Source organism: Echinops telfairi, unplaced genomic scaffold (genome assembly GCF_000313985.2).
Source record: "Echinops telfairi isolate 266 unplaced genomic scaffold, ASM31398v2 ScPeMD7_18;HRSCAF=68, whole genome shotgun sequence".
Taxonomy (NCBI): domain Eukaryota; kingdom Metazoa; phylum Chordata; class Mammalia; order Afrosoricida; family Tenrecidae; genus Echinops; species Echinops telfairi.
The window spans coordinates 37,905,479-37,928,222 of NW_022103915.1; the positions used below are offsets into that span (position 1 = coordinate 37,905,479).

The window sequence follows — 22,744 nt, forward strand, 5'->3', positions numbered from 1 at the left end:
TCCACACGGCTGCTCCAGCACCCAGGGCTGCATCGGGGTAGGTCCATGTGGCTTCTCCTCAGGGATGTCTTGCAGGAAGTGAGCCTTGCCAGCTGAACCTGGGAACTGGCTAAGCCAGCTGCACCCTGGTCCAACCATCAGAAAGCAAGAGTCCCGAGAACTAGGAAGTCAAGACTCACAGAGCCATTTATCTCTCCCCCCTTCAATTAACCCCACGTGTTTATCGGCCAGGTTGGCACCATAAACTAACTCACCAACCTATAGAAAATAGTGAACAGTATCCTCTACTCTGTAGATGGGGCTGGAGGTGGAGAGAGCAGTTTAAAAACAGTACCTTTGCTCTGCATGCATAGATACATGTTTAGAAACTGATCAGATGGCCGTAGACAAATACTAATAGTTCTTATTTAGTTGTAATATTTAAATGCATACAAGGACTTCAAAAGTTATATATACGTATACATATGAGAACGTCAAAAATATTGTTGAAAAATTGAAGTGGAAAATAATTTTAAAAGTTAGAAAGATGGAAAATTTCTCCCAAACTTTTTGAAGCCCCCCACTAACTAATAAGTTTGCTTACTTCTAAGAGGAGGCTTCAAAAAGTTCGTGGAAATTTTCCATTATTTTCTCCTTCCATTTTCCATGAATTTCGTGACGCTCTTCTGTATATTTCAGAATTTCTAAACTATTTCTAAAGCAGATGCCAGAAAAGACTCTGAAAACTTGCTTTTGGATGTAGAGGAGCTAAAGCCAGCAAAGGAAATGGTGCAGTAGATGGGCTGAAAGGGAGATTTAAAGGGGAAGCTTGAGGAGACACAGTAAAGCACCATCATGAAATGTGCAAAAATGTGCAAACCTTAGAAAACCTAAAAGGGAGCACACACGCCGAATCTCTCAAGCTGAAAGAAATGAGGGGGGAAAAATCAAGTCTTAAATGCAATAGCTAAGAATTCTATGGGCAAAATATAGAACAATGAAGAAAGCATCAAAAGAAGATGGAAGAAAACACACCATTACTGTAAAAGAATTGATTAATGGTCATTCATTGGAGGAGGTAGCACCCCGGGATAGGCTTCAAGCACTGGTTATGAAGCCTATAACCATTTTAGCCACCAAGAGACTGCAAAAAATTAGATATGATTTTAAAAACATTGAAATGTGATACACAATACTTGGCCCAGATTAAGTGTTTAATAGATCCCTAATCCTTTTTCTTTTCTTCTCCAACTGCTGTACAAAGGATACGAAATAATGAAAACAGAGCTTTGGGGCAAAAAAGGGTCCTGTCCAGACCAGGAGAAGTCATGTGCAATAAGTAAATCTCGGAGTTTGAGGCCAATTGGTGCTTTCCAATGCCAATATTTAAGCTCTGAGTCCATGTGTTTTTGTTGATAAAGAGAAATATCTAAAAGTATATCCAGGAATTCAGTGGAGAAGAGTACTTTATTTCAGAGAAATAGTAAAAATAAGACTAACTGGAGAGAACTCTTACTTCCAATTTGTTAAAGAAAGCCTATCTCTAATCTCCACATCCTCTTCTTATGACTTGTCTAGAAAGTACCCCCAGCGGGTTTCTGGAAAAGGCTGGAGTTTCTTTTATTGTCAGAAGACCTACCAGGTGACATTCCAGAGGACATTCTAAAGGTAAGAGAGGGCCCTCCTGGAGACCTCTGCCAACGTTTGCAGTCACTCAACCAACTCAGCTTCCAGGGACTCAGCAGAGTCGAGGCCCAAAGATCTTGATTGAATTTCATTCTCAAGCAAGACCAGGCTAGATAGAGACCCCTCAAAGGGGAGTGTAGACTCAGGATAAGCTTATCTGGTCTTTGAAATTCTTAGAAGAGAGTTGTCCAGCAGTACTAATTATAGTTGGGGATTGAAAAAATGTTTTTCTCCATTTCTTGTATAAGGGGTGTATAAAGTGATTCAAGCCAGGCATTTGAATCTTCCACCTATAGATGGTAGGAAATGTGAGAAGGGAATTGAATTCATATGTATGCATAGTTGTTGAATGCCTCTTCGATAACAGGAAATGTTAAGGTTAGTTCCATAGCAACCTCCCAGCACAGATTCAAACTAAGTATCCGTGTGGCACATACCACTTACTACTGAAGTGAATGAGGATTCCCTGTGAGTCAACACTTGTTTCCTTCATGACCCTGCCACCTGTCGATGAAAGATATATTTCCAGGAACATAAGCTAGGATCTGTCACTTGTCAGGGAAGCAGGGTTTTGTGATCCATCTCTGAGGCAGTGAGTGAAAGGCAATCCTGAGCACCCTCTGTCGACACAGTGCCAAAGTGTGGTCTATCACCTACTTCCCTTCCAAGGAAGGAGCACTTTGGAGATTTCTGCCTTAAGGCACTTCCAGCCCAGGCGGGAGAAGGACAACTCGATACTCAGCCATCTTCTTAGGTGCTGTCGAGTGGGTTCCAACTCACAACGACAGAGAGACTTCATCTTACGTACGTGGAACACATCAGGAGAGACTGGTTCCTGGAGAAGGATATCGTTCCGGTAGAGCAGAGGGGCAGCGAAAAAGAGGAAGGCCATCAACGAGATGAACTGACAATGCCTGTAACAGCAGGCTCGAAAATAGGGACCATGGTGAGGGTAGCACAGGAGTGGGCAGTGTTTTGTTCTGTTGTGCACAGGGTTGCTATGGGTTGGAACCCACTCACTGGCACCTAACAACAACAACAACAGATCCTGAGCCATCCTCAAGATCACTGTTATGTTTCAGCCCTTTGAGGCAGTCACCAAGCGTGTCACTTACCCATTGGCTACTAATTTTAAGAACACAGAAAGCTCAGGAAAGAGGGAAGGTTGTGAGGCTGGAGGTATTGGGGCCGCTTATAAAGAAGAGCTCACCATGAGCTAGACCTTAACGTATGGCTAGCCTCTGGGGTAAAACAGAAGTTAAACAGCTGGTACGCCATGTTCTAAAAATAAAACTAAACTCAAATACTGTTAGATGGGCATAACATCTCATGTCTGTTTGGTACCTGCCTCGTGTGGAGCGTGGATCCCCTGATCTAAATCAACAGTGTACATTGTAGAGGCAGCAAAGTAGAACGAGCTTGAACTTGGATGTGGGCTTAGGCAACTGCTTTCATCTCTCTTTGCCTCACTTTCTCACTTGTAAAACAAGGGCAAAAGTAGTGTCTTCTTCTTAAGGATAATGTAATGACTCGTTGCATTTTTTTCTGTGCAAAGAGAACAGTAAGTGACACACAGTAAGTAACTACTACAGATGTATTTGCAACTGCTACTATTAATAAATGTAGGCAAAAAAAAAAAGAGGAAAACATCAAGGTCTGCAAATACTAACATTCTAGAATTGCTCACCGCCCACCATCCCTCTCTTTGCTCTCTGTTTAGGAGCTCTATGAGGTCTTAGCACGAGGTGCAGTAGACCCCGGGCCTGATGGAAGGAGATGGGCCCCTCAGCTCAGCGCCAAAGCTGTCTCCGCACTCTGGGATCTTCTGAGGCAGGCTCCCCGGCCGGCGCAGGCCCTGCTGGAGCTCCTGCTTCAGGAGTATGACAGCACCGGCCTCGGAGGCTGGTCTCTGCAGAAAACCTTGGTGGACCTCATTCACAGGGCACTGAAGGCGTTGCAGGGCCCTGATGCTGGGCCACCGGGGCTAGCAGACGCCATCTACAGAGCCCTGCAGACTCTGCACTGGCCTGCCGAATCCCCCAGGACGGAGTGGCGCCTCCTGTGTGATGGCCTGCTGGAGGCCTGTAGGGCTGATGGGAGTCCCCTGCAGGAGGAGCGGCTGCTGAGCTGCCTGCTCCACAAGGCCGGGAGAGGCCTGCTGTCCCTGTACGGCCATACCTACGCAGAGAAGGCCATTGAAAAGCCACCGGGGGCCACAGCCTCAGGGAAAGGTGCGTTTCCTCGCCTGCTTCTCCGGACGTCCTTGGCTGCCTTCATGCGGTTCTTAGTGCTGCTGTCACAGAAAGACCCAAGTGGTGCCTTTCAAGAGGAGACACAGATTCAGAACAGGGGCCCTGTGGGTTTATGCAGCTGTAACCCTTTATGGGAGTAGACAGCCTCCTCTCTCTTCCAGAGGGGCTGGCCTTGCTGTTCGCTGCCCCGTGGATGACCGGCTATACCACCACGTTCCCCCGGTACCTCTAGTGGTTTCCAATCCAAGGCACCGGCTCTCTGAGAAGGGGCTCTCCATCAGCTTTAGGGAGCAGACCCTTGTCTCTACGCTTCTGTAGCCTGCTGGTCCTTGGTGGTGGTCAAGTGCTACCTGTCTTCACCCAGCTTCTGTGTCACATCTGCCCTTTTCATCACTCAGGAGGGATGGAGTTGAGGGCACATCCCCATACTGACATGCCTCATCAATATCACAAACCCTCTTTCAAATGGGGTCACATCCACCGGTTAGGATTCCAATACATACTTGGGGAGGGGGCCTCAGGCAGCTCATCTCCGGGATCTATCTATTGGAATTTGATAATTCCGATACACCCAACCTCTCAGAAGTTTCTCTGAGTCAATAAAAAGCATAGAAAACACAGTTCAAGTGTTTAAAATCACAGATTCACATCCGTTAGGAGTTGGGCCGCTAATCACAACCCATCCCCCTTGCCCCCACCCTCCACCCCAGCCACTCCTCAGGTGCAAGTTGAAGCTGCCTGCTCTGGTAGAGATTGATGGCCTCAGAAACCCCTAGGGACAGCTGTCTGTCCACAGACCGGACTCCATGGTCGGTCATATGAGTTGGAATAGACTCAGTGGCAGTGAAAGCTTAGGATAAAAGGGCTCCTGACTTGCTGGTAACCCCATCTCTGCTTTGATTTCCAGCCTCCCTGGATCCCGAGCGGGCAATGCTAGCCCTGTTCTCCAATCCCAACCCAGCCGAGGCTTGGAAAATGACATATTTCTACTGCCTGAGCCACAGCAAGCACTTCCTAGAGCAGATCCTGGTAAGGCCAGCCCCGTGACTCGCCCTCAGAAGTCCCCAAGAGGTCTCACCAGGCTTTCTCATTTGCTCCTTTCTGCTCTATTCCTTTATCCAACCCAAAGACACCCAGTCAGTGGTGAGCCCCTTGGTTCCATCCATCCCGCACTCCCTGGACAAGAAGAGTCTGAGAGCCAGCATGAGTCTAGTTGGAAGGATGGTCCTTGTGGCTGAATCCTTTGGCCAGAATGAAAATGCTGGACGTGTTTAAGCTGTTGAGAGGGGGTGAGGAAGAAAGTGACAGTGGCAGCAGCATGCTGCCTTGCCACAAAGGGAGTGGCATTACTGTGGCCTTTCCCTTCCATTATGACAGCTGAGCTTCGTAAGCTAAACTCACTGCCGTCCAGTCAACTCTAGCTCACAGCGACCCTATAAGACAGAGCAGAACGTCCCCTGTGTGTTTTCAAGGCTATAAATCTTTACAGAAACAGAAAGCGTCATCTTTCTCCCAAGGAGCAGCTGGTGGTTTCCAATTACTGACCTGGTAGATAGCCCACTCATAAGCCACTGCGCCACCAGCACCCATCCTCTGTACTGTGCACGATACTAAGAGCTGGGGTTTCAGCAGGACCCAGTCCCTGGTTTCCAGGGACTTACACTCAAGTGTTTTCATGACCATTTCTTGTACTATGTGATTGTTAGAAACCTCCCTGCTAAAGCAGAGAGCTTTTCACCCCGATGATCAACAAACTGGAATTCGTCCTTCCTAGTCCACACAGCTGCCTACAGCCACCTCTTTTGGCTTACAGGTGACAGCACTAAGGCTACTGAAAGAGGAAGACTTCCCCAGCCTTGGCTGCCTGCTAGATGGAGAATTCAGGCCCCTCAGTCGGCTGCTCATGCTTCTGGGCTGGACCCACTGCCAGAGCCTGGAGTCTGCTAAGAGGCTGCTGCACACACTCCACAGGACTCAGGTGACTCTGTCTGTACAACCTGGGCTGCCCCAGAAAGGAATGCTGTGGGGCTCTGAGCTTAGGCAAAAGATAAGGTCCTGAAGTTGGTCACAATCTCTGACCCCACATGCCTGAGTCAGCATCTCTTTCGTCTCCCTCTTCCACACAGGATCAAGGTTGCGACAAGCTCCTCAGGGAAGCCTGTGATGGGTTGTGGACTCACCTGGAGGTCCTGGAGTGGTGTGGTCAGCAGAGGAGGTAAGGCCACATGCAGTCTACTCCCTTTCACGCTTGGACATGCTGGAGATTAGCTTCTAGGGCACTTCAAGACATCTGTCACCTGTAATGTTTATGGTTGACAATGTTGACTGGCAGCTCATAATTATTTCAGCTACTAATGTAGGCAAGAAATGCAGGTAATGATTAGCCTCCCTGTAGCCACAAGGTGATAAACAGGAGGCTCCTGGAAGATGCTGATGATAAAAAGAACAAGTACTCACAAATCCTGAGCACTTAGTCTCGGCCAGGTATTGCTGTATGCCCTTCCCATGGATGGTTTCACTGAAGCCTCATGATATCCCATTTGGATAGAAGTTGAGATTATCCTCAATTTGAAGTGGGGACAGCTAAAACCAGAGATGCTAGTAACTTGCCCAAAGGGCTACAGATAATAAATGGGGGCCTACCCTCTTGGCCTTGTGTGAACAGATGCTTCTTGGGAAGTGTGCCAGGCCCTGTGTTTCCCTAAATCTAGGTGCTGATTTTTGATCTCTCACCCACCTGACCAGCACTTCCTAAAGCAGAGTGGACGGGGGAAGCCCATGTACCCAAAGTAAAACCAGAGAAGATCCTGTCAGCTCTAGACTAGAAGGACTGTAGATATTAAGAAGCTTAATCTGCAGGTCCTTTCTAGGCCCTGCTCACCCAAAAGACCCTTTCTAGAATCAGTAGAGCTAAGTTCATGGATGTACTTCCTGCAGGGTAAATAAATGACATGTTCCATCTCAGACCAACTACAATCCAGATCCAGGAGGTGTGACCTCTGATGCCGTGGGCCAGAGAGAAAGAGCAAGAGGGAATGGAGATTACCTTCTAGGGCAATAATACCAACCCCCTTCCCCACCACTATCCTCTCCACTTTCTCTTTCAGCAGCCCTATTCCGGAGAGAGATCTCTTGTGTCATTTGCATGGTGGAGACAGCCACTCAGTGCTCTACTCTGTCCATCACCTGACCAACCTTCCAGCGCTCAGGGAGGACGATGTTCTCAAGCTGTTACAGAAGGTGCCAGCCAAGGACCCCCAGCAAGAGCTCGGTGAGTTGGTGATGGCGTGGCTTGGGCAAGATGCCCTGGCCCATTCCTTCCAGCATAAGATGTATCTAGATGTGATGTCCGGGATATAACAAGTTGTTGTCCACCAAGTTAGCTTTGTTGGCTTCAGTCAGATTGGGGGATGCGGGAGCATTTCTCCTTTTTCTTGGTGAGTCATGGGGAATACCAAGAGCACATTTCCCTTGCCCTTGTCCTCATGAAACAGCTCAGAAACCAGTAATATACAAGGTAGCAGTTGGTAACTGCCTCCTGAATTCATAGCATGGGCACTGTCATACTTACAGAAATTTTTGGTGAGAATTCAAGTCTCATTTTTTTAATAGTTTATTGACAGATAACCTCATTTGCCATACAGTTTAATTGTTCAATCATAGAAGATTTGAGAAATCATCACCACAACCAATTTCTAAACATTTTCTCATACTCTCCCCATTGCCCCCTTTGCACTCCATGCCATGCCCCTAGGCGATTATCAATCCAGTTACTCTCTATATAGATCTATCCTGGTTTTCATATATAATCATACAAAATATAAACAGGAAGCAGATAAGCAAGCAAACAAAAAATGGCTAAACAGAACAGGTAAACCTCAATCAAAAAGAAAGCAGGAAATGTTAAAATCAGAAACAACTTTAGAATGGGTCAAAAGGAAGATCAAATGAAAAGGTATTACATTTTAACGTAACCACATCTGCCATCATCGACTTTACAGTGCACTCTGACAGCAAGGTGATTTACAGCCCTGGACTGTGATCATCGGGTATTCATTGGAAGCTTAACTTCCCTGGGGGTCTGATTATGTCAGTAATTTTGTTAAGGGACTTCTCTGCAGTGTAATCCCGAGTGTGGCTCGGGGTTACCGCTTCTGACAGTTAGCATTTACCCCGAGCCACACTCAAGATTACCGTAATGCCAGGCAGGTTAATCTATGTGGGGACCCTGAAAATGGGTTTGGGCTTCTACTGTTATCCATACCCTTCCGCACACCAGGTGTTCACAACTTGAGCTTCTGATATACCATTCCCATCTTCGGATTTGGATTTTATTATTTACAGTCCTTGGATCACACCGGTTGGTTTGCTTCTTCCATGCTTCACATTTCATGCTCCCTCCACATCTCATCATACTCTATTGCACCAATAAACCAGGGTATCATAACATCTCCACCGCCAGCCACACCAACATTCTCCCTGGGCAGCGGGGCTTCCCAGCCTGAGTGGTGCTCTGATTTATTAGTAAATTGAATTTGCTAATGTTGATTCCTTGAATTAGTAGTGTTGCTTTTATTTATTAGTGAATTGGAAAGCCAGCGTTACTAATTTCCCTATCTTGTTATTGCTTTTCTGGAAAGGTAGGCAACTTGCTTATCAGCTTACATAGAGGAACTGGAGCCGGAGATACAAGGAACAAAGCCTTCCAAATGCAGATTTTAAATCTGACTCCTGTTGGCCCACCACAACGTGAGCTTTGAAAAGGCAAAAGAGAAACAGCTGTAGAGTCGACATTAGGGTCATCCAAGAGGCATCCGGCGTGCAGAATTACAGGGAGCATGTGCTCTTGGGGTCATGCAGTAGCTGACCAGTCCTGGCCTGAGCAGTAAAGCCAGGTAGAAGTCAGGGTCGTAGAACAATATTGATTGCGTTCTTTTTAATACCTTGAGCCTGGCAAGGCTGAGCTTCCTAGAAGAAGCAACCGTTATGAAATCTTATATATAAACAGGTTTATTACAACATGCTACTAGCAAAGTATCTCTAACTCAGCCGGGGCCCACAATAGGCAATGTGGTTCAGTAAGCAGCTGGGTACGTGTTCAGTGGAACCATATGCAGCCATCTTTACTACATGTAGTGTTTTTTCTTTATTGCGCAGGTGGGACTTTTGTCCAGGGAGGATTAAGACTATGAGGAGACTTGGGCACTGTCAAGATAACACTGCCCTCCCTCCTCACTAAAATCCAAAACGAGCAATTCTCAACTGGAAAACAAGTATAAAGGATTCCAACAGAGTTTGGGGTTTTCCCCTAATCTCTGCTTCCGGGCTTTCTTAAAACGATCAGATGTTTAAAATTCACTGCCTGCAAGTCAATACTGACCCATAGTGACGCTATGAAACAGGGAAGAGCTCCCCCGTGGGTTTCTGAGACTGTAGTTCTCTCCGGGAGTGGAAAGCCCCTTCTTTCTCCTGGGAAACAGCTGATGGTTTCCAACTGATGACCTTTTGGATCGAAGGCCAAGACCCAACCACTATGTCACCAGGGCTCCTTAAGTGAGAGGAAATATCAAGTCCCTACTTTTCACTTCTCTGTCACCAGCTGAGGTAGGGGACTTCTTCCCCTGACCCACGCTCTGGAGCACACTGGGCAGGGTCCTCCAGACTGCTGACATCACCAGAGTCACCTCATTCGCATGAACCCTCAGTGTGGGCTGGGGCCTCACAATTGGGTTCTAGAGGTTATCTCTTAGGAGGCAAGGAAGGACAAGGCCCAAATTCCCTGATAAAGTTAACTCCGCAATAAGGAAGTGGCTTGTTGAATGGCCATGGGGCCCGTGTTGAATAGACATGTAGAGGTTAAGGTGGAAAAATAAATGAAGGGTACTGACAGGTGATACATGCGCCCTGGTAGCGTAAGGGGTTATGCGTTGAGTGTTGGGCTGCTAACCACAAGGTCAGCAGTTCTAAACTACCAGCCACTATAAAGATTTAGAGTCATAGAAACCCATGGGGGAAGTTCTACCCTGTACTATAGGGTCACTATGAGTCAGAATCAACTAATGGCAGTGAGTTTGGGGAAAAGCGATATTGAGTAGAGGAAAGGCCTGGAAATGGCATCTCACGTGGATAGACGGGAGGGGGAAGGAGAATACTTGGTCTGCCCACCAGAGCAGTATCTGTGGACTTCAGCCATACTCTCAGGTCATGCTTAGAAGAACCAGCTCTGAAGTTCTGCCTGTTTCTCTCTGCGATTCAGATGTAGCTGATGGCCCGGTCCCTGACCACCTAGGCCAGAGTCAGAGTCTGACACTCTACCAGGGCTTCTGTGCCATGAAGTATGCCATCTATGCCCTCTGTGTGAATTCACACCAGCACTCTCAGTGCCACGACTGCCGAGAGGGTGCCTCTGAGGACCTGGCCTCGACCTCTGAGCCAGTGAACAACTTGCCCTCCTCCACAGGTACAGCTCTCGTGCCCCTTCCCTGTCCCTGCATGAGCTCCCAGCTAACCACCTGCCCCAGCGAGTTCCACCAGGCTTCAGAGTGGGCTTGTTCTTATTGTACCCAGGATGACTTCACCCATTTCCCGGTTTCTCTGAATCAATGGGGCTGTTGAGAAAGTAAGTGATGAGCCTAAATTCTAATGGAGTTTGATCATCTTGTGCAGTATTTTCTAAATACTTTTTAACTACAACAAGAAAAACCTTTCACAGAAATAGAGAAAAGAACTAGGAGGGCATTTACAGAGATCTAAACACAGGCATGTACATATGTAAATATATTTATATTTGACGATGGAGAAATATATCTATGTGCATATATTTATAGGTTTAGTATTAAGGTAGCAAATGGACATTGGGCCTCTACTCAAATACTCCCTCAATGCAAGAACACTTTGTTCTATTAAATTGGTGTTCCATGATGCTCACTCACCTTCCCGACACGATCACTGAAGACAAAGCAGATGCATAAGCAAATGTGGTGAAGAAAGCTGATAGTGCATCTGGGATCTTAAAGGCTTGAAGATAAACAAGTGGCCATCTAGCTGAGATGCAACAAATCCCACATTGAAGAAGCACACCAGCCTATGTGATCACGCGGTGTCAATAGGATCAGGTATCAGGCATCAAAGAACAAAAAATCATATTGTGAATGAGGAGGAGTATGGAGTGCAGACCCAAAGCCCATCTGTAGGCAACTGGACATCCCCTTACAGTAGGGTCGCAGGGAGAAGACGAGCCAGTCAGGGTGCAGTATAGCACCGATGAAACATACAACTTTCATTCTCTATTTCCTTAATGCTTCCTCCCCCTACTAACATGACCCTAATTCTACCTTACAAAACCGGCTAGACCAGAGCATGTACATGGATACAGATAAGAGCTAGAAACACAGGGAATCCAGGACAGATAACCCCCTCGGGACCAATAATGAGAGTAGTGATACTAGAGGGTAAGGGGAAGGTGCGGTAGAAAGAGGGAACCATTCACAGTGATCTACATATAACCCCTTCCCTGAGGGATGGATAACAAAAATGGGTGAAGGGAGACATCAGACAGTGTGAACCAAAATAATAATAATAATTTATAAATTATCAAGGGGTGTGTGAGGGGATGAGCTGATACCAAGGGCTCAGGTAGAAAGCAAATGTTTTGAGAATGATGATGGCAACAAATGTACAAATGTGCTTGACGTGATGGATGGATGGATTGTGATAAGAGTTGTATAAGCCTGCAATAAAATGATATTTTAAACAAAAGAAAAGAAAACCTTTCATATAACATCACAGCTTCACCTGGATGAGCCATGATTTGAGAGCACTTACATACAAGTATATGTGTACGGGGGGCGGGGGACTTCAAAAAGTCTGTGGAAAAAAGAGAATGGAAAGACCCTGGGAGTTTCTACATACGAGGGGGTACCCAAAAGAAACCAGAAACCGAACTCACACTGGGCAGAGCAGAGCTTTCTTAGTTAGTATTTTCCCCCGCTGGCCAGCCTTGAGCAACTCCCTCTGAGTTAGTGCACCTAGTGGTGTCTGGGAAGGTTCTCTGAGGTCACAGTGAATTTTTTCATAAAAGCAGTTTCACTTGAACCTCATTTTTTGTGATTGCTGATTTAAGAGAACAGCATGTGGCTGTGAAATTTTGTTTCCTGCTCGGGAAAAATACTGCAGAAACTGTTGTGATGTTGAACACAGCTTACAAGGACAGTGCTATGGGGAAAACTCAAGTGTACAAGTGGTTTTTCTCATTTTAAAAAAGGTGAAATGGGCTTCGTTCCTTTTGCCTCAGAGGGAGCCTGGAAACAAGATGGGTCACCAACAGCTCTACTGGAGCCACCTGCGAAAATTCGGCGAGGGCTTCCGTTCTTGCCGCATGTGCTCAAACTGGCATGGTCTAATCCGGAAATTCGGCCTCAATATGTGCCGTCATCAAGCTGGACTAAGTTATCTTTGGATGGACAATCCAAGACCGCTACCCAAAAGAAGAAGCGATGCCAACTATTTGTACATAAAATTTTAAAAATTCAAGCCTGAAAAAAAAAAAAGTGAAATGTCGATTGATGACAGACCTCGTTCTGGACGTCCATCAACTTCCTGAATGGACAAAGTCATAGTGCATCTGGAGTTCATTCCACCAGCTCTGATTGTTAATCAAGCTTTCTATTTTAAGGTTCTGAAAAGACTGCCTAACAATGTGATAAAAAAGGCTGGTTTGTGGCAGACTGGTTTTGCCACCACAACAATGCACCTACTCACACAGCCATCTCAGTGCACCAGGTTTTGGCAAAAAACTAGCATGCCTCTCTTGCCCCAGGCACCTTACCCACCTGACCTCGCTCCATGCAACTTCTTTTTGTTTCCACGAATGAAGAGGGACGTGAAAAAACAGTGATTTGATGAAGTAGGAGAGGTGAAGAAAAAAAACAAAGGAGTTGCTGTCAGCCATCCAAAGAGATGAGTTTGAAAAATGTTTCCAAGAATGGAATCACACATTTGACAAGTGTATTAAGTATCATGGAGAGTACTTTGAAGGCAATAAGGTTGTTTTATAAAACAAATTTAAATACTTACCTTTGAAAAAAAATTCTGGGTTTTTTGGGGGAGATACCCCCTCGTATGTGATACATAAACTGAAACCGAGTCTTAAGATGCAATACTTACCCTGCTGAGGGAGAACACTTGTTTTGTTTGGGTTTTGTTGTTGTTGTTGTTGTTTGTTTTTTGCTATAACAGAAATTTATTTTCATACCGTTGGGAGGCTAGAAGCTTGGATTCAGGGCATCAGCTCTTATGGAAAGCACTCTTTCTCTGTTGGCCCTGAAGGAGGGAAAACACTATTGATGATTTTCATGTTCTGAGATCAATCTCATGGTTGTCAGGTGGCGATGTGAAACATACCAACCTGAAATCTTCTTTTTCTCTCCTTTTTCTTGATGACTTATCATCCCATCACTTGCCTTCGGTGGCTAGTGGTCAGTGCTCTCTCTCTCTCTGGCTTTGAAATAGACCTTGACCTCTGAGCATGGTCATGCGTCACCTCCTGAGTATGTCTCAGGAGCCTTGACTAGCCAGTGGTGAGTGTTTGGGTACCAAAGCATGAACATAGAATGAGGGGTGAGTACAGTGCTTAAATTCCAGGAACTGCACTATGGAGTCCTTGTCAAGCGATAGAAAGTAACATAACACTAAACAAGTTGTCCCCAAATGGCAAGTTGCAATCAGCTGCACTTTGAGTGAGAGTTTTCTACAAAGAGACACAGCTGAGCTGTCCCTGGGCCACAACCTCTCTCTTGCTCCTGTCTGTTACCCCAGTACATGGCGTCATCCTCAAGTACCAAAGAGAGTTGCGCAGATGTTCACATCTGGGAAGTAAAGCTTCTAACAGTTGCTTCTCTCTCTTCTTTCTCCGGCTTCCTCTCGTGTTCATGCTCCCGGGTTTAGGTGCTTCCGGGCTCTTCTCCACATACCTGGCCAGGTGTCAACAGTACCTGTGCAGTATTCCCGACCCTTTGTGCCTGGAACTTCTGGAAAACATCTTCTCGTTGCTCCTTGTCACCTCATCCGATCTTCATGCCGAGCCTCACTTGCCTGAGGATTACGCGGAGGAGGACGTTGAGAGGATGGGGTCCTTGGGGTTGAGGTCCCCCTCAGAGAGCCCGCAACACACAGCTCAGCCCGAGAGGAGGTCAGAACGGGGCTCTCTGGGGATCCCCAGAAGCCTTGCGGATCCCCTTCCAAGCTGTGTGACGGCAGAGCCAAAAGGTCCTCCCGGGCACAGCTTTCTGGACCTGACACACCTTACTGCTGGGCTCAGTGGCTTCCTAGCGGATGAATTCGCCGTAGGAGCCTTCCTCCGGCTTCTCCAGGAGCGGCTAGATGAGATCGGCAGCCACATGACCCTTGAGAAACCCAAGCTGCTGGAAGGGCCGGGCTGCCCGGGAAGCAGAGACGGGCTGCCGGGCCGCCTGCACCGGCTTTCCAAGGTTCTCTCTGAGGCCCAGTGGAGATACAAAGTGGTAACCAGCAACCAGAGCGCCGGTGAGAAAGGGAGCCCTACCACCCCCCCCCCCACACACACACACACAGTGCAGACAGTGGGGAGGGAACGGATCCCCCAGGAGCCCAGGGAAAAGCCAGGCATGCGTGAGAGTCCCCCATAGTTAATTGCACATCGGTATAGCAGCGTATGTCAGAACACTGAGCTTCGGCCCCGTGTACTGGAGCCAGACCTGCACTTCCCTTTCTACTGTTGCCCTAGGAAGAGGGTCAAAGCAACATAGGCCCTCGCCTATATGACCCTATAGGGTTTGCTTTCTCAGAGGCTCACCTGACACCCTCCCGAAGGCACCACCACCCTGTTCCCACACGGAACCCCAGTCTCCGCAGGGCTCGTCGGCCAAGAAGAAGCCGGGCAGGTAAGCTCAAGAGTACCCTCCCCACATCTTGTCCCACGCACAAGGCCAGCAGGATATTGTCACCTGTCTTAATAGTGTTTGAACATAAGCAAGTGGTCAAAACAAACAAAAGTGGTCTGGGGTGATCCTATTTCAACTCCCCGTAACTCCTGAGAACAGCTTCTCAGAAACCCTCCCAGAAAACGTCCATGTGGTCCAACAAGCGTAGATTGCTCTTTCATCTACAGAGTTGTATCATAACAGATATTGAGAACTACAATTTGCATTTTCAGTTATACCCTTTAATATATTAGAGATGTGTAATTTAGTGAGAACTTAACTTTTTGCTCAATTGTCTCAAAGACTGCTTAGTAATCCAGTGTCATTTGAGCCTGCCCATCCCCCCATCCAGACTCCTGTGAGTACATCTGTAGGATGTGTTTCCAGCAGTAAAATTTTGAGGTCGACAATGCACAGATATCAAACATAGATAATAACAAATTGAACCATTTGTATCCCCACCACTTGTATAGGCATGCCTATTGGCGCCTACCTTCATGGACAATGAGTGTGTCAGATTTTCCTAAATCTTTTCTGATCCATATGTGGAAAACAGTACATTATTACTTCAGTATTACTTTTGAAGTTATCTTTTCATGTACTTAAGGCGACTTGTCCTTTCCTGTGGGGTTCCCATTCATGCTCAATGCCCAGTTTTCCTGTGGTTTCATCTTTCTTGTTGGGTTATAAGATGCTCTCTACAAATGAAGGGGACTCTTTTCTTTTCACGCTAGGAACTTCACCATGTGGCTGTCGGAGAAGCAGCAGGTGTCACGGTCGCTATGGTCTTCTCAGCTGCAGACACTGTAGACCTTGGCTCTCAGGCTGACTCTGTACTTCCTTCACCTTAAGGAGCTGATGACTAATTTTGTCCCTTCTTAATACCTCTAGATGGCCGGGATAGAGGTTCCAACCCATCCCTGGAAAACACGAGCAGTGAGCTGAGCACCAGCACTTCAGGTATGGATGACGACAACTAGCTGCCAGCTTGAAGCAGCTCTGCCTGGCTCAGAGACGCTCATCTTGGTTCTGCAAACAGCCGCGCAGGGTTCAGCTGAGAAAGGGGAAATGGCTCTCACTGGAGTGGGGCTCCCCTCAGCAGAGAGCAACGGGTGTGAGGCCCAGGAAGCCATGGGTACTCACAGTCCTGCATTCAAAGAGAAGAGCATTGGTTTGTCCTCTGTTTGAAGAAAACAGCAAGCCCATTTGCAGGCCTTCCAGAGAAGGACTTTGATGAGGAAAGAGTTTGGTGGGAGGTGAGAACGGGATCGTTTCTCTTCTGTTAGCATGGCTTCCATGGCTCCCACATGCTTGTGTCCCAACAGAGGGGAGTCTGAGCACTGTGTCTGGGCGGAACGAGCTGGAGGGCCGGTTGCAGCCCCAGCCTCAGAGTTCACTCATCCCCATGATGTTCTCCCCACCCGAGTCACTGCTGGCCTCCTGCATCCTCCGTGGGAACTTTGCGGAAGCCCACCAGGTGAGGTATCAGACAGTGAAAGAGCCTAGGCTGTACCATGTCATTGTACAGGAGGGTAAGTCAGCCCCCAGAATGCTGTTGCCCGGTAGGCCTTGGATGAAGCTCAAAGGCAAAGTCATCCAGTGCCACTCAGGAGCACGTGGTATGCCGCAACCCGATCCTATTCAGCGACAATCCCACCACTCTGAAAAAAAATAAAATATTTGTGTCTCTTTCTTTGTTCTCCCCCTCTGAACATGGGTCTTTTCAGATAGCTGGGGGAAAAACAAGAGCCACCAACACCCATTGCCAGCAAGTCAGTCCCAGTGCACAGAGACCCTGTAGAGCTGTTCCGATGCTCTAGGTCTTTGTGGGAGCAGATTGCTACAACTTCCTCCCTCACGGCAGCTGATGGATTGAAACCACCGACCCTGTGGTCACAGTCCAGAAGTGCCACCAGGGTTTCTCAGGTAGCTAAAAAGCCGATGTCATTTGTAATAATAAGTAGGGTGTCAGTTCAGGATATTAAAGTATTGGAAGATGGAAAACTGGCCATGTTCATGTTGTATAGGAAAACTAGTACTGGGATAGAAGTCAGAAAGCCTCTTAGCTCTAAACGTCTGTCCTCATCTGCAAATTGTAATTAAATACAATGCCTGATTCTCCTTTCTCACAGGAATGTTAAGAGGATTATAGAAAACCTCTGAGAAATGCAATAATCTTCTGTTACTTAATAGCATAGAACCTATTGGACTTACGTTCTTAGGTTTACAACCTTTGGTACATGATATAACACCTGCTCGTCCCTTAATTCATAGGTCAGAAATCTTATGAATTATTGAGGAAGTAATGCAGGTAATGAAGTAATTCTTGCTTAGCTTCCCTGGTCCTTTTAAAGCCTATCAACTTTACTGATACTGTTGGTCACTGTGATGGTCTGGGCAGGCTAAGACCCTGGCCAGTCTTGTTTATGCCCAAATCCAGGGGAAGTAGGCAGAGAAACTCTCTGATGCATTGCTCATGAAAGTCCTCTACTCGTCTTTGCCTCCTTGGGCCTTGTTCTTGAGGGGTGGGGGGGTTGTGATGGGAGTGTTTTAGTAAAAATTCTTTTTAACTTGGTTACGGAGTAAGAAACTAAAATAACGTTGAGCCCATTATCTAGAATAACCAGTATTGCAGATGTCATATGTTGTCTTGTCAAGAGCCCTGGTGGTACAGTGGTTAGCACTCAGCTGCTAACCAAAGATGGACGGTGCACAGCCATCAGGGAAAGCCTGGTGAGGTGCCACCATAAAGATGGCAGCCGTGAAAGCCCAACGGGCAGTTCGACCCTGTCCCATAGGGTCACTGAATCAGAGTCAACTTAAGAATATTGCCCGTCTTTTTGGAAGCACTATATGGCTTTTATGTGTGTGGTTGTGGTGAGGTGCTGTTGAGTTGGTTTTGGCTCATAGTGACCCCGTGTTCAATAGAATGAAATACCGCCCAGTCCACAACATCTTCAGAATTGGTGTGTTTGAGCCCATTATTTCAGTCACTGTGTCCATCTAACCACAAGTTTGGCATTTCAAACCCACCAGCTGCTCCTCAGGAGAAAGGGGAAGCTGTCTACTCCTGTAAAGACTTAAAGTTTCACTAAACCTGTATATATAGGTTCACTATGAGTCAGAATCTACTCAAAGGCAGTGCCTTTGGGTTTTTGTTTGTTTTTCTAACGACGGTTTGATCGGGTAACTGCCCTTAACCATACAACCTCTACTGGATGTCCTTCCATCCTCTGTTGGCCGAGTAGTTAGTTTGTCTCAACCTTTTAAGAAATCATGCCAAGAGGATGGCCTTAAGGGTTGTCTTTTGAATTTTTTCCTTAATAAAGTTTCTCATAAAATAACTATCAAAGAATATAAACATTATTAAATATATTGAATATAAATATAAAATTAAAATATAGGTATAAATATATTTAATATAAAATATTTTTAAATATTTTTAAAGCTCCACAGCTTGTCAAATTGCTTTTCAACATCAAGTATAACAATCTGATGACCATTCCTTGAGAGTACACACTTCATTATGGGGATAGGTACAATAGAATGGGTTTTTTTGTTGTTGTTGTTTTTTAATAGAATGTTAATGGTACTTCAATTCCTGCACTTACTGGTGAAGGAAAACAATTTTCCAAAAGATAATCCCATTATCTCTTCATTCAATTTTCCACAAACTTTTTGAAGTCCCCTCATATGGTTGTGTGCCCCCAATTTGATTACAACCCACAGGGACCCCAGATGACAGAATAGGACTGCCCCAGAAGGTGTCCCAGGCTGTACCCATGATGGGAGCAGATCACCAGCTCTTTGCTGCCTGGAGCAGCTGGTGGGTTTGAACCTTCCATCTTTTAAGTAGCAGCCGAACACTTAAACCAGGGCTCCTTGTAGATGTAGTCATTGTATATGCTTCCTCTTTTACATTGTCCACATCTCCTGCCCCTTTTCTACTGAGCCTTTTTTGGTTTTCTTCACTGACATTCAGCATTTCTTTTTATAATTGACCCTTTTTTCTAAAATCCAAAGCTCTCTAGACCCTGCAAACAGAGATCTTCAGGCCATAGTCTAATCATGGATGAGATCTCATGTCACGAGACCTTCCCCCGGCTCGGCGCACACACGGCAGGCCAGCTCACCCTCTTCTCTGCCCCACGACAGGTGGTGTTCATGTTCAACCTCAAGTCCTCGCCCAGCTCCGGAGAACTGATGTTCGTGGAGCGCTACCAGGAGGTGATCCAGGAGCTAGCCCGAGTAGAGCACAAGATTGAGAGCCAGAGCTCAGATGGGGGTAGCAGCACCATTCGGAGGACTGGCAGTGGCCGCTCAACTCTACAGGCTATCGGCAGTGCCGCGGCAGCAGGTCAGGCTCTCCTGCCTCAAGAGATGGTCAGGCAGCGGAGAGAGGACTGTAAAGAGAGGGAGGAACCACCCAAATCACAGGCTCAGCATGAACGTGAGCTGAAATCCAAAGCATGACACCTGCTCGGAAGAAGAGGGACCCTGGCATGGTTGTGACGGCTTTCTAGCTGCGCCCAACATCCTTGATCATGGTGTTCACATACCTGCCGCTGAGCTTGGGCCATGTGACTTAACCGATGAGCGTGAATGATATTTTGAACTGTGTTGTGTGGTGGGCACTTCCATGGGCTTCAGGAAATGGTTACGATTTCATTTCCTTCCCATGTAATTATTCAAAGATAAAGCGTATTATTTTCCTTTGGTAGAGGTGGTAAAAACGTTTTGCATTGCTATCTCTGACCAGAGCATCTGTTTTGAACTCTGGCAGTCTTGCTCCAAAGCTCATCTTTTCATGATGTCCTGAAAGTGGACCCTTGCCCCAGCTTGTCACCCTGCTCACTTGTCTAGGCTCTATGGTGCAGGTTCACCATTGCACGTTGCCCCCCAGATGCTTGTGGCTCCCGCAGAAGCGTCCTTTGCCAGGTCTACAGAATACGTAAACAGCTTCTCGGTTTTTATATAAGTGAGCGCTTGCTACACACACAGTTGTCTGCCTGGCCTGTTTAGCAATTTAACTGGGAGAGGACTTTTCTGTTACTGCACTCCACTCGGGTCCACTCCAAATGTATTGCTCAGCCTGGCCCCTCAGCCCTCCCCGTCTGAAGTTTCCCATGGCCCCTGTGTTTCCCATGGTGTCCGTGTCATCATGTTCCTGCCATAAAAGTGGGCTATCAGGATGGGATACGCTGAAAGATTGTCCTGCAAATGAGGTGTCCTGGGCAGAAGAACTTCACAGTGCTTCTCCTGTCACTGCCTCTCATCAGAAAAGCAGTAGTTGGAATCATTTTAACCCTTTGCTTTTTAACCCCCTGTTGGGTCTCCAGGCATGGTATTCTACTCCATATCGGATGTGACTGACAAGCTACTCAGCACCTCTGGAGACCCCATCCCCACACTCCAAGAGGACTTCTGGATAAGCAGCACCCTGGTGGAGGCCACTGCTCCCCTGAAAGAAGTCCTAGACGACCTGAGCCCCCCTGCCATGGCTGCATTTGACCTCGCGTGTTCCCAGTGCCAGCTCTGGAAAACATGCAAGCAACTCCTGGAAACCACCGAACGGCGTCTCAGCAGCAGCCTGGAGAGCCGGGGTGAGTGCCCTCCGTGAGCCCGGTCCCTTCACTTCCAATGAGGAGACGTGCCCAGGCAGGCGCTGGGGAAGCTGCGCAGAGGGAAGGGAGCTGGGGGCAGAGGGAAGAAGGACTTCAGCTCTCTTATGATAAGCACACAGTCCGTGCTGGGAGTCTTACCCTCTCAGTAACCATGGCGATCTTCAGTCATCTGGGGAACTTCCTTTCTGCTTCATAGATAAATCCAAGGAAGCATTATATATTCAAAAGTGACAAGTAGAATTTGTGCCACTGAACCACATGCCCCACCCCCACCAGGTAGATCCCACCTTAACCAACAACCTGGGACAATCTTAGAAAACGAAATGAATCACAGCTGGGGTGGGAGGATGGCACCTTGAGGTTAATCATCTCCCACAATGTGTGTATGTAGGTCTTACAAGAATCAGGGCGTCAGAAGATAGAGTTGGCAGAGTTCCAGTGCCATCCCTCCTTGATCCATGTGCCAAACATGGGAAGCATCTAACTAGTGAGGAAGAAAGGAGCGTGCTCTGGCCCAGCCCGGTGGGGATGGGTGGGAAATCAGTTGTGATATGAATTGCCTCTCTACCAGAGGTATTTTAGGCAGGGGATGGCCTCCATGATCACGTGTATAATAACTGCCATGAATAAGGAAGATGAGAGAAGTAGTGCCCTAGATTGATGGTGCGGGCAAAGATCCCTGAAGTGTCTTAGACTGCCAGAAGAACAAACAATCTGTCTTCGAAGAAGTACCGCTCCTCAGAAGGCCACTCTACGAACAGTCTTTGAAGAAGGACTGCTCCTTAGGAGCAAGGAGAGCGAGAACTTCATCTCACATACTGCGGACGTGTGATATCAGGAGGGACCAGAGCAGGACAGCATGCTTGGTTAAAAAGGAGGGAGGCCCTCAAGAAGGTGACACAGCAGCTGCCACCAGGGTCTCAAGCAGCAACGATACTTGTGAAGACAGCACAGATCCAGGCAGTGCTTCATTCCGTTGTCCGTTGAGGGGCTGTCACTTGGAACCAACTTGGTGGCACCTAACAACCACAGTGAACCCTGTGAGCCAGACACTGAAGTTAGCATTTGCTACTAGGACTTCACTTGAGCCTCGCAAGACCCCGACGGGGCACGGCTTAGGAGCCATTCTACTTCGATCCAGCCTTATGAACAAAAGGAAGCCATTTTCCCAAATAAGATTACATCCACACACATACCGTATATACTCGTGTCTAAGCCAAGTTTGTCAGCACATTTTTTATGTGGTTTTTGTGGTGAAATTAGGTGTCTTGACTAATATTTGGGTTGGCTTATACTCGAGTATATATGATATATATATATATAAATAATATAATATATATTTGGAGCACAATTTAATCCATACCAAGTCCCTTCAAGATGATCACATGTATATGGAGTACAAGAGCAATATGAAGTTGTTACATAAAGTTGTCATCTAGTCAAGATGTCCAAAATCAAGAAACGATGCCTACTTAGCACGACCCTGTACTGGGAACAACTGTCCCTGTGAGTGGCCGAGGCGGTGACAGTTTACGGAGTTGAGAGCCCTTCTTTCTCTGTTGGAGCGGCTGTCAGCCTGGGGGATTGCGGCCCAACATGTTACCACGACGTCACCAGGGCTCCTAGTCAAGATGTCCAGATCCCACTTATTAGAGAATCCAGGAAGACAGTTATGATCTCAGCGCAAGTTCATGGCCGAGAGCAGTACTGTGGCAAATTTGGGAGAAGCATCCACTTGGCATGGGACTGCAGTTCTGTAAGAGTACCAGGAGGCCGCTAGGGCGTCTGTCACCCTGTGATCTGGCTGGTTGGGCTAGCTAGGCAGGTGTCCACGTCCTCCTTCCCGATGCTGTGCACTCAGTTGAAGAGGACGACCTTCCCCAATAGAAGGATGACTGCTCAGGTCAGGGGTAGGTGAGGAGCTGCAGAGTACAGGGAAGACCAGGGCCGCCCTGTTGATGACACCAGAGGCATCCCACTGATGCTAGCCCTGGAATCTCAAGGGTGAGATAAAGGAGGTATGCTGGTTGTCACCCAAATGGCCCAGCATGTGTGTCCTCCACAACACGGAAGAAAATAAAGTGACGCCAATAAATACTGAGCCTCCGTCTCCAAAAGCCCTTTCTCCTGCCTTCCCCCTTCCTTCATTTCCAGGTCGCCGGCTCGACCACGGGCTGCCCAGTGCTGACGGTATCCGAGGATTCCCCGCTGTTCTTCAGCAAATCAGTAAGGTTCTCAATTACCC

The 22,744-nt window shown here is 47.2% G+C and overlaps 1 protein-coding gene across 1 annotated transcript in view; it reads left to right on the top strand.

Annotated features, from left to right (window-relative positions):
* ZFYVE26 (zinc finger FYVE-type containing 26) overlaps positions 1-22,744 on the top strand; it is a 77,798-nt gene that overhangs the window by 8,010 nt on the left and 47,044 nt on the right. Inside the window, exons 4-17 of the mRNA XM_045287620.1 lie at positions 1,558-1,647; positions 3,386-3,896; positions 4,825-4,946; positions 5,731-5,895; positions 6,044-6,132; positions 7,025-7,188; positions 10,174-10,377; positions 13,863-14,459; positions 14,741-14,836; positions 15,767-15,835; positions 16,201-16,352; positions 19,031-19,232; positions 20,215-20,478; positions 22,654-22,743. Coding sequence (XP_045143555.1) covers positions 1,558-1,647; positions 3,386-3,896; positions 4,825-4,946; positions 5,731-5,895; positions 6,044-6,132; positions 7,025-7,188; positions 10,174-10,377; positions 13,863-14,459; positions 14,741-14,836; positions 15,767-15,835; positions 16,201-16,352; positions 19,031-19,232; positions 20,215-20,478; positions 22,654-22,743 — 2,815 coding nt within the window. The remainder of the gene's footprint in view (positions 1-1,557; positions 1,648-3,385; positions 3,897-4,824; positions 4,947-5,730; positions 5,896-6,043; positions 6,133-7,024; positions 7,189-10,173; positions 10,378-13,862; positions 14,460-14,740; positions 14,837-15,766; positions 15,836-16,200; positions 16,353-19,030; positions 19,233-20,214; positions 20,479-22,653; position 22,744) is intronic.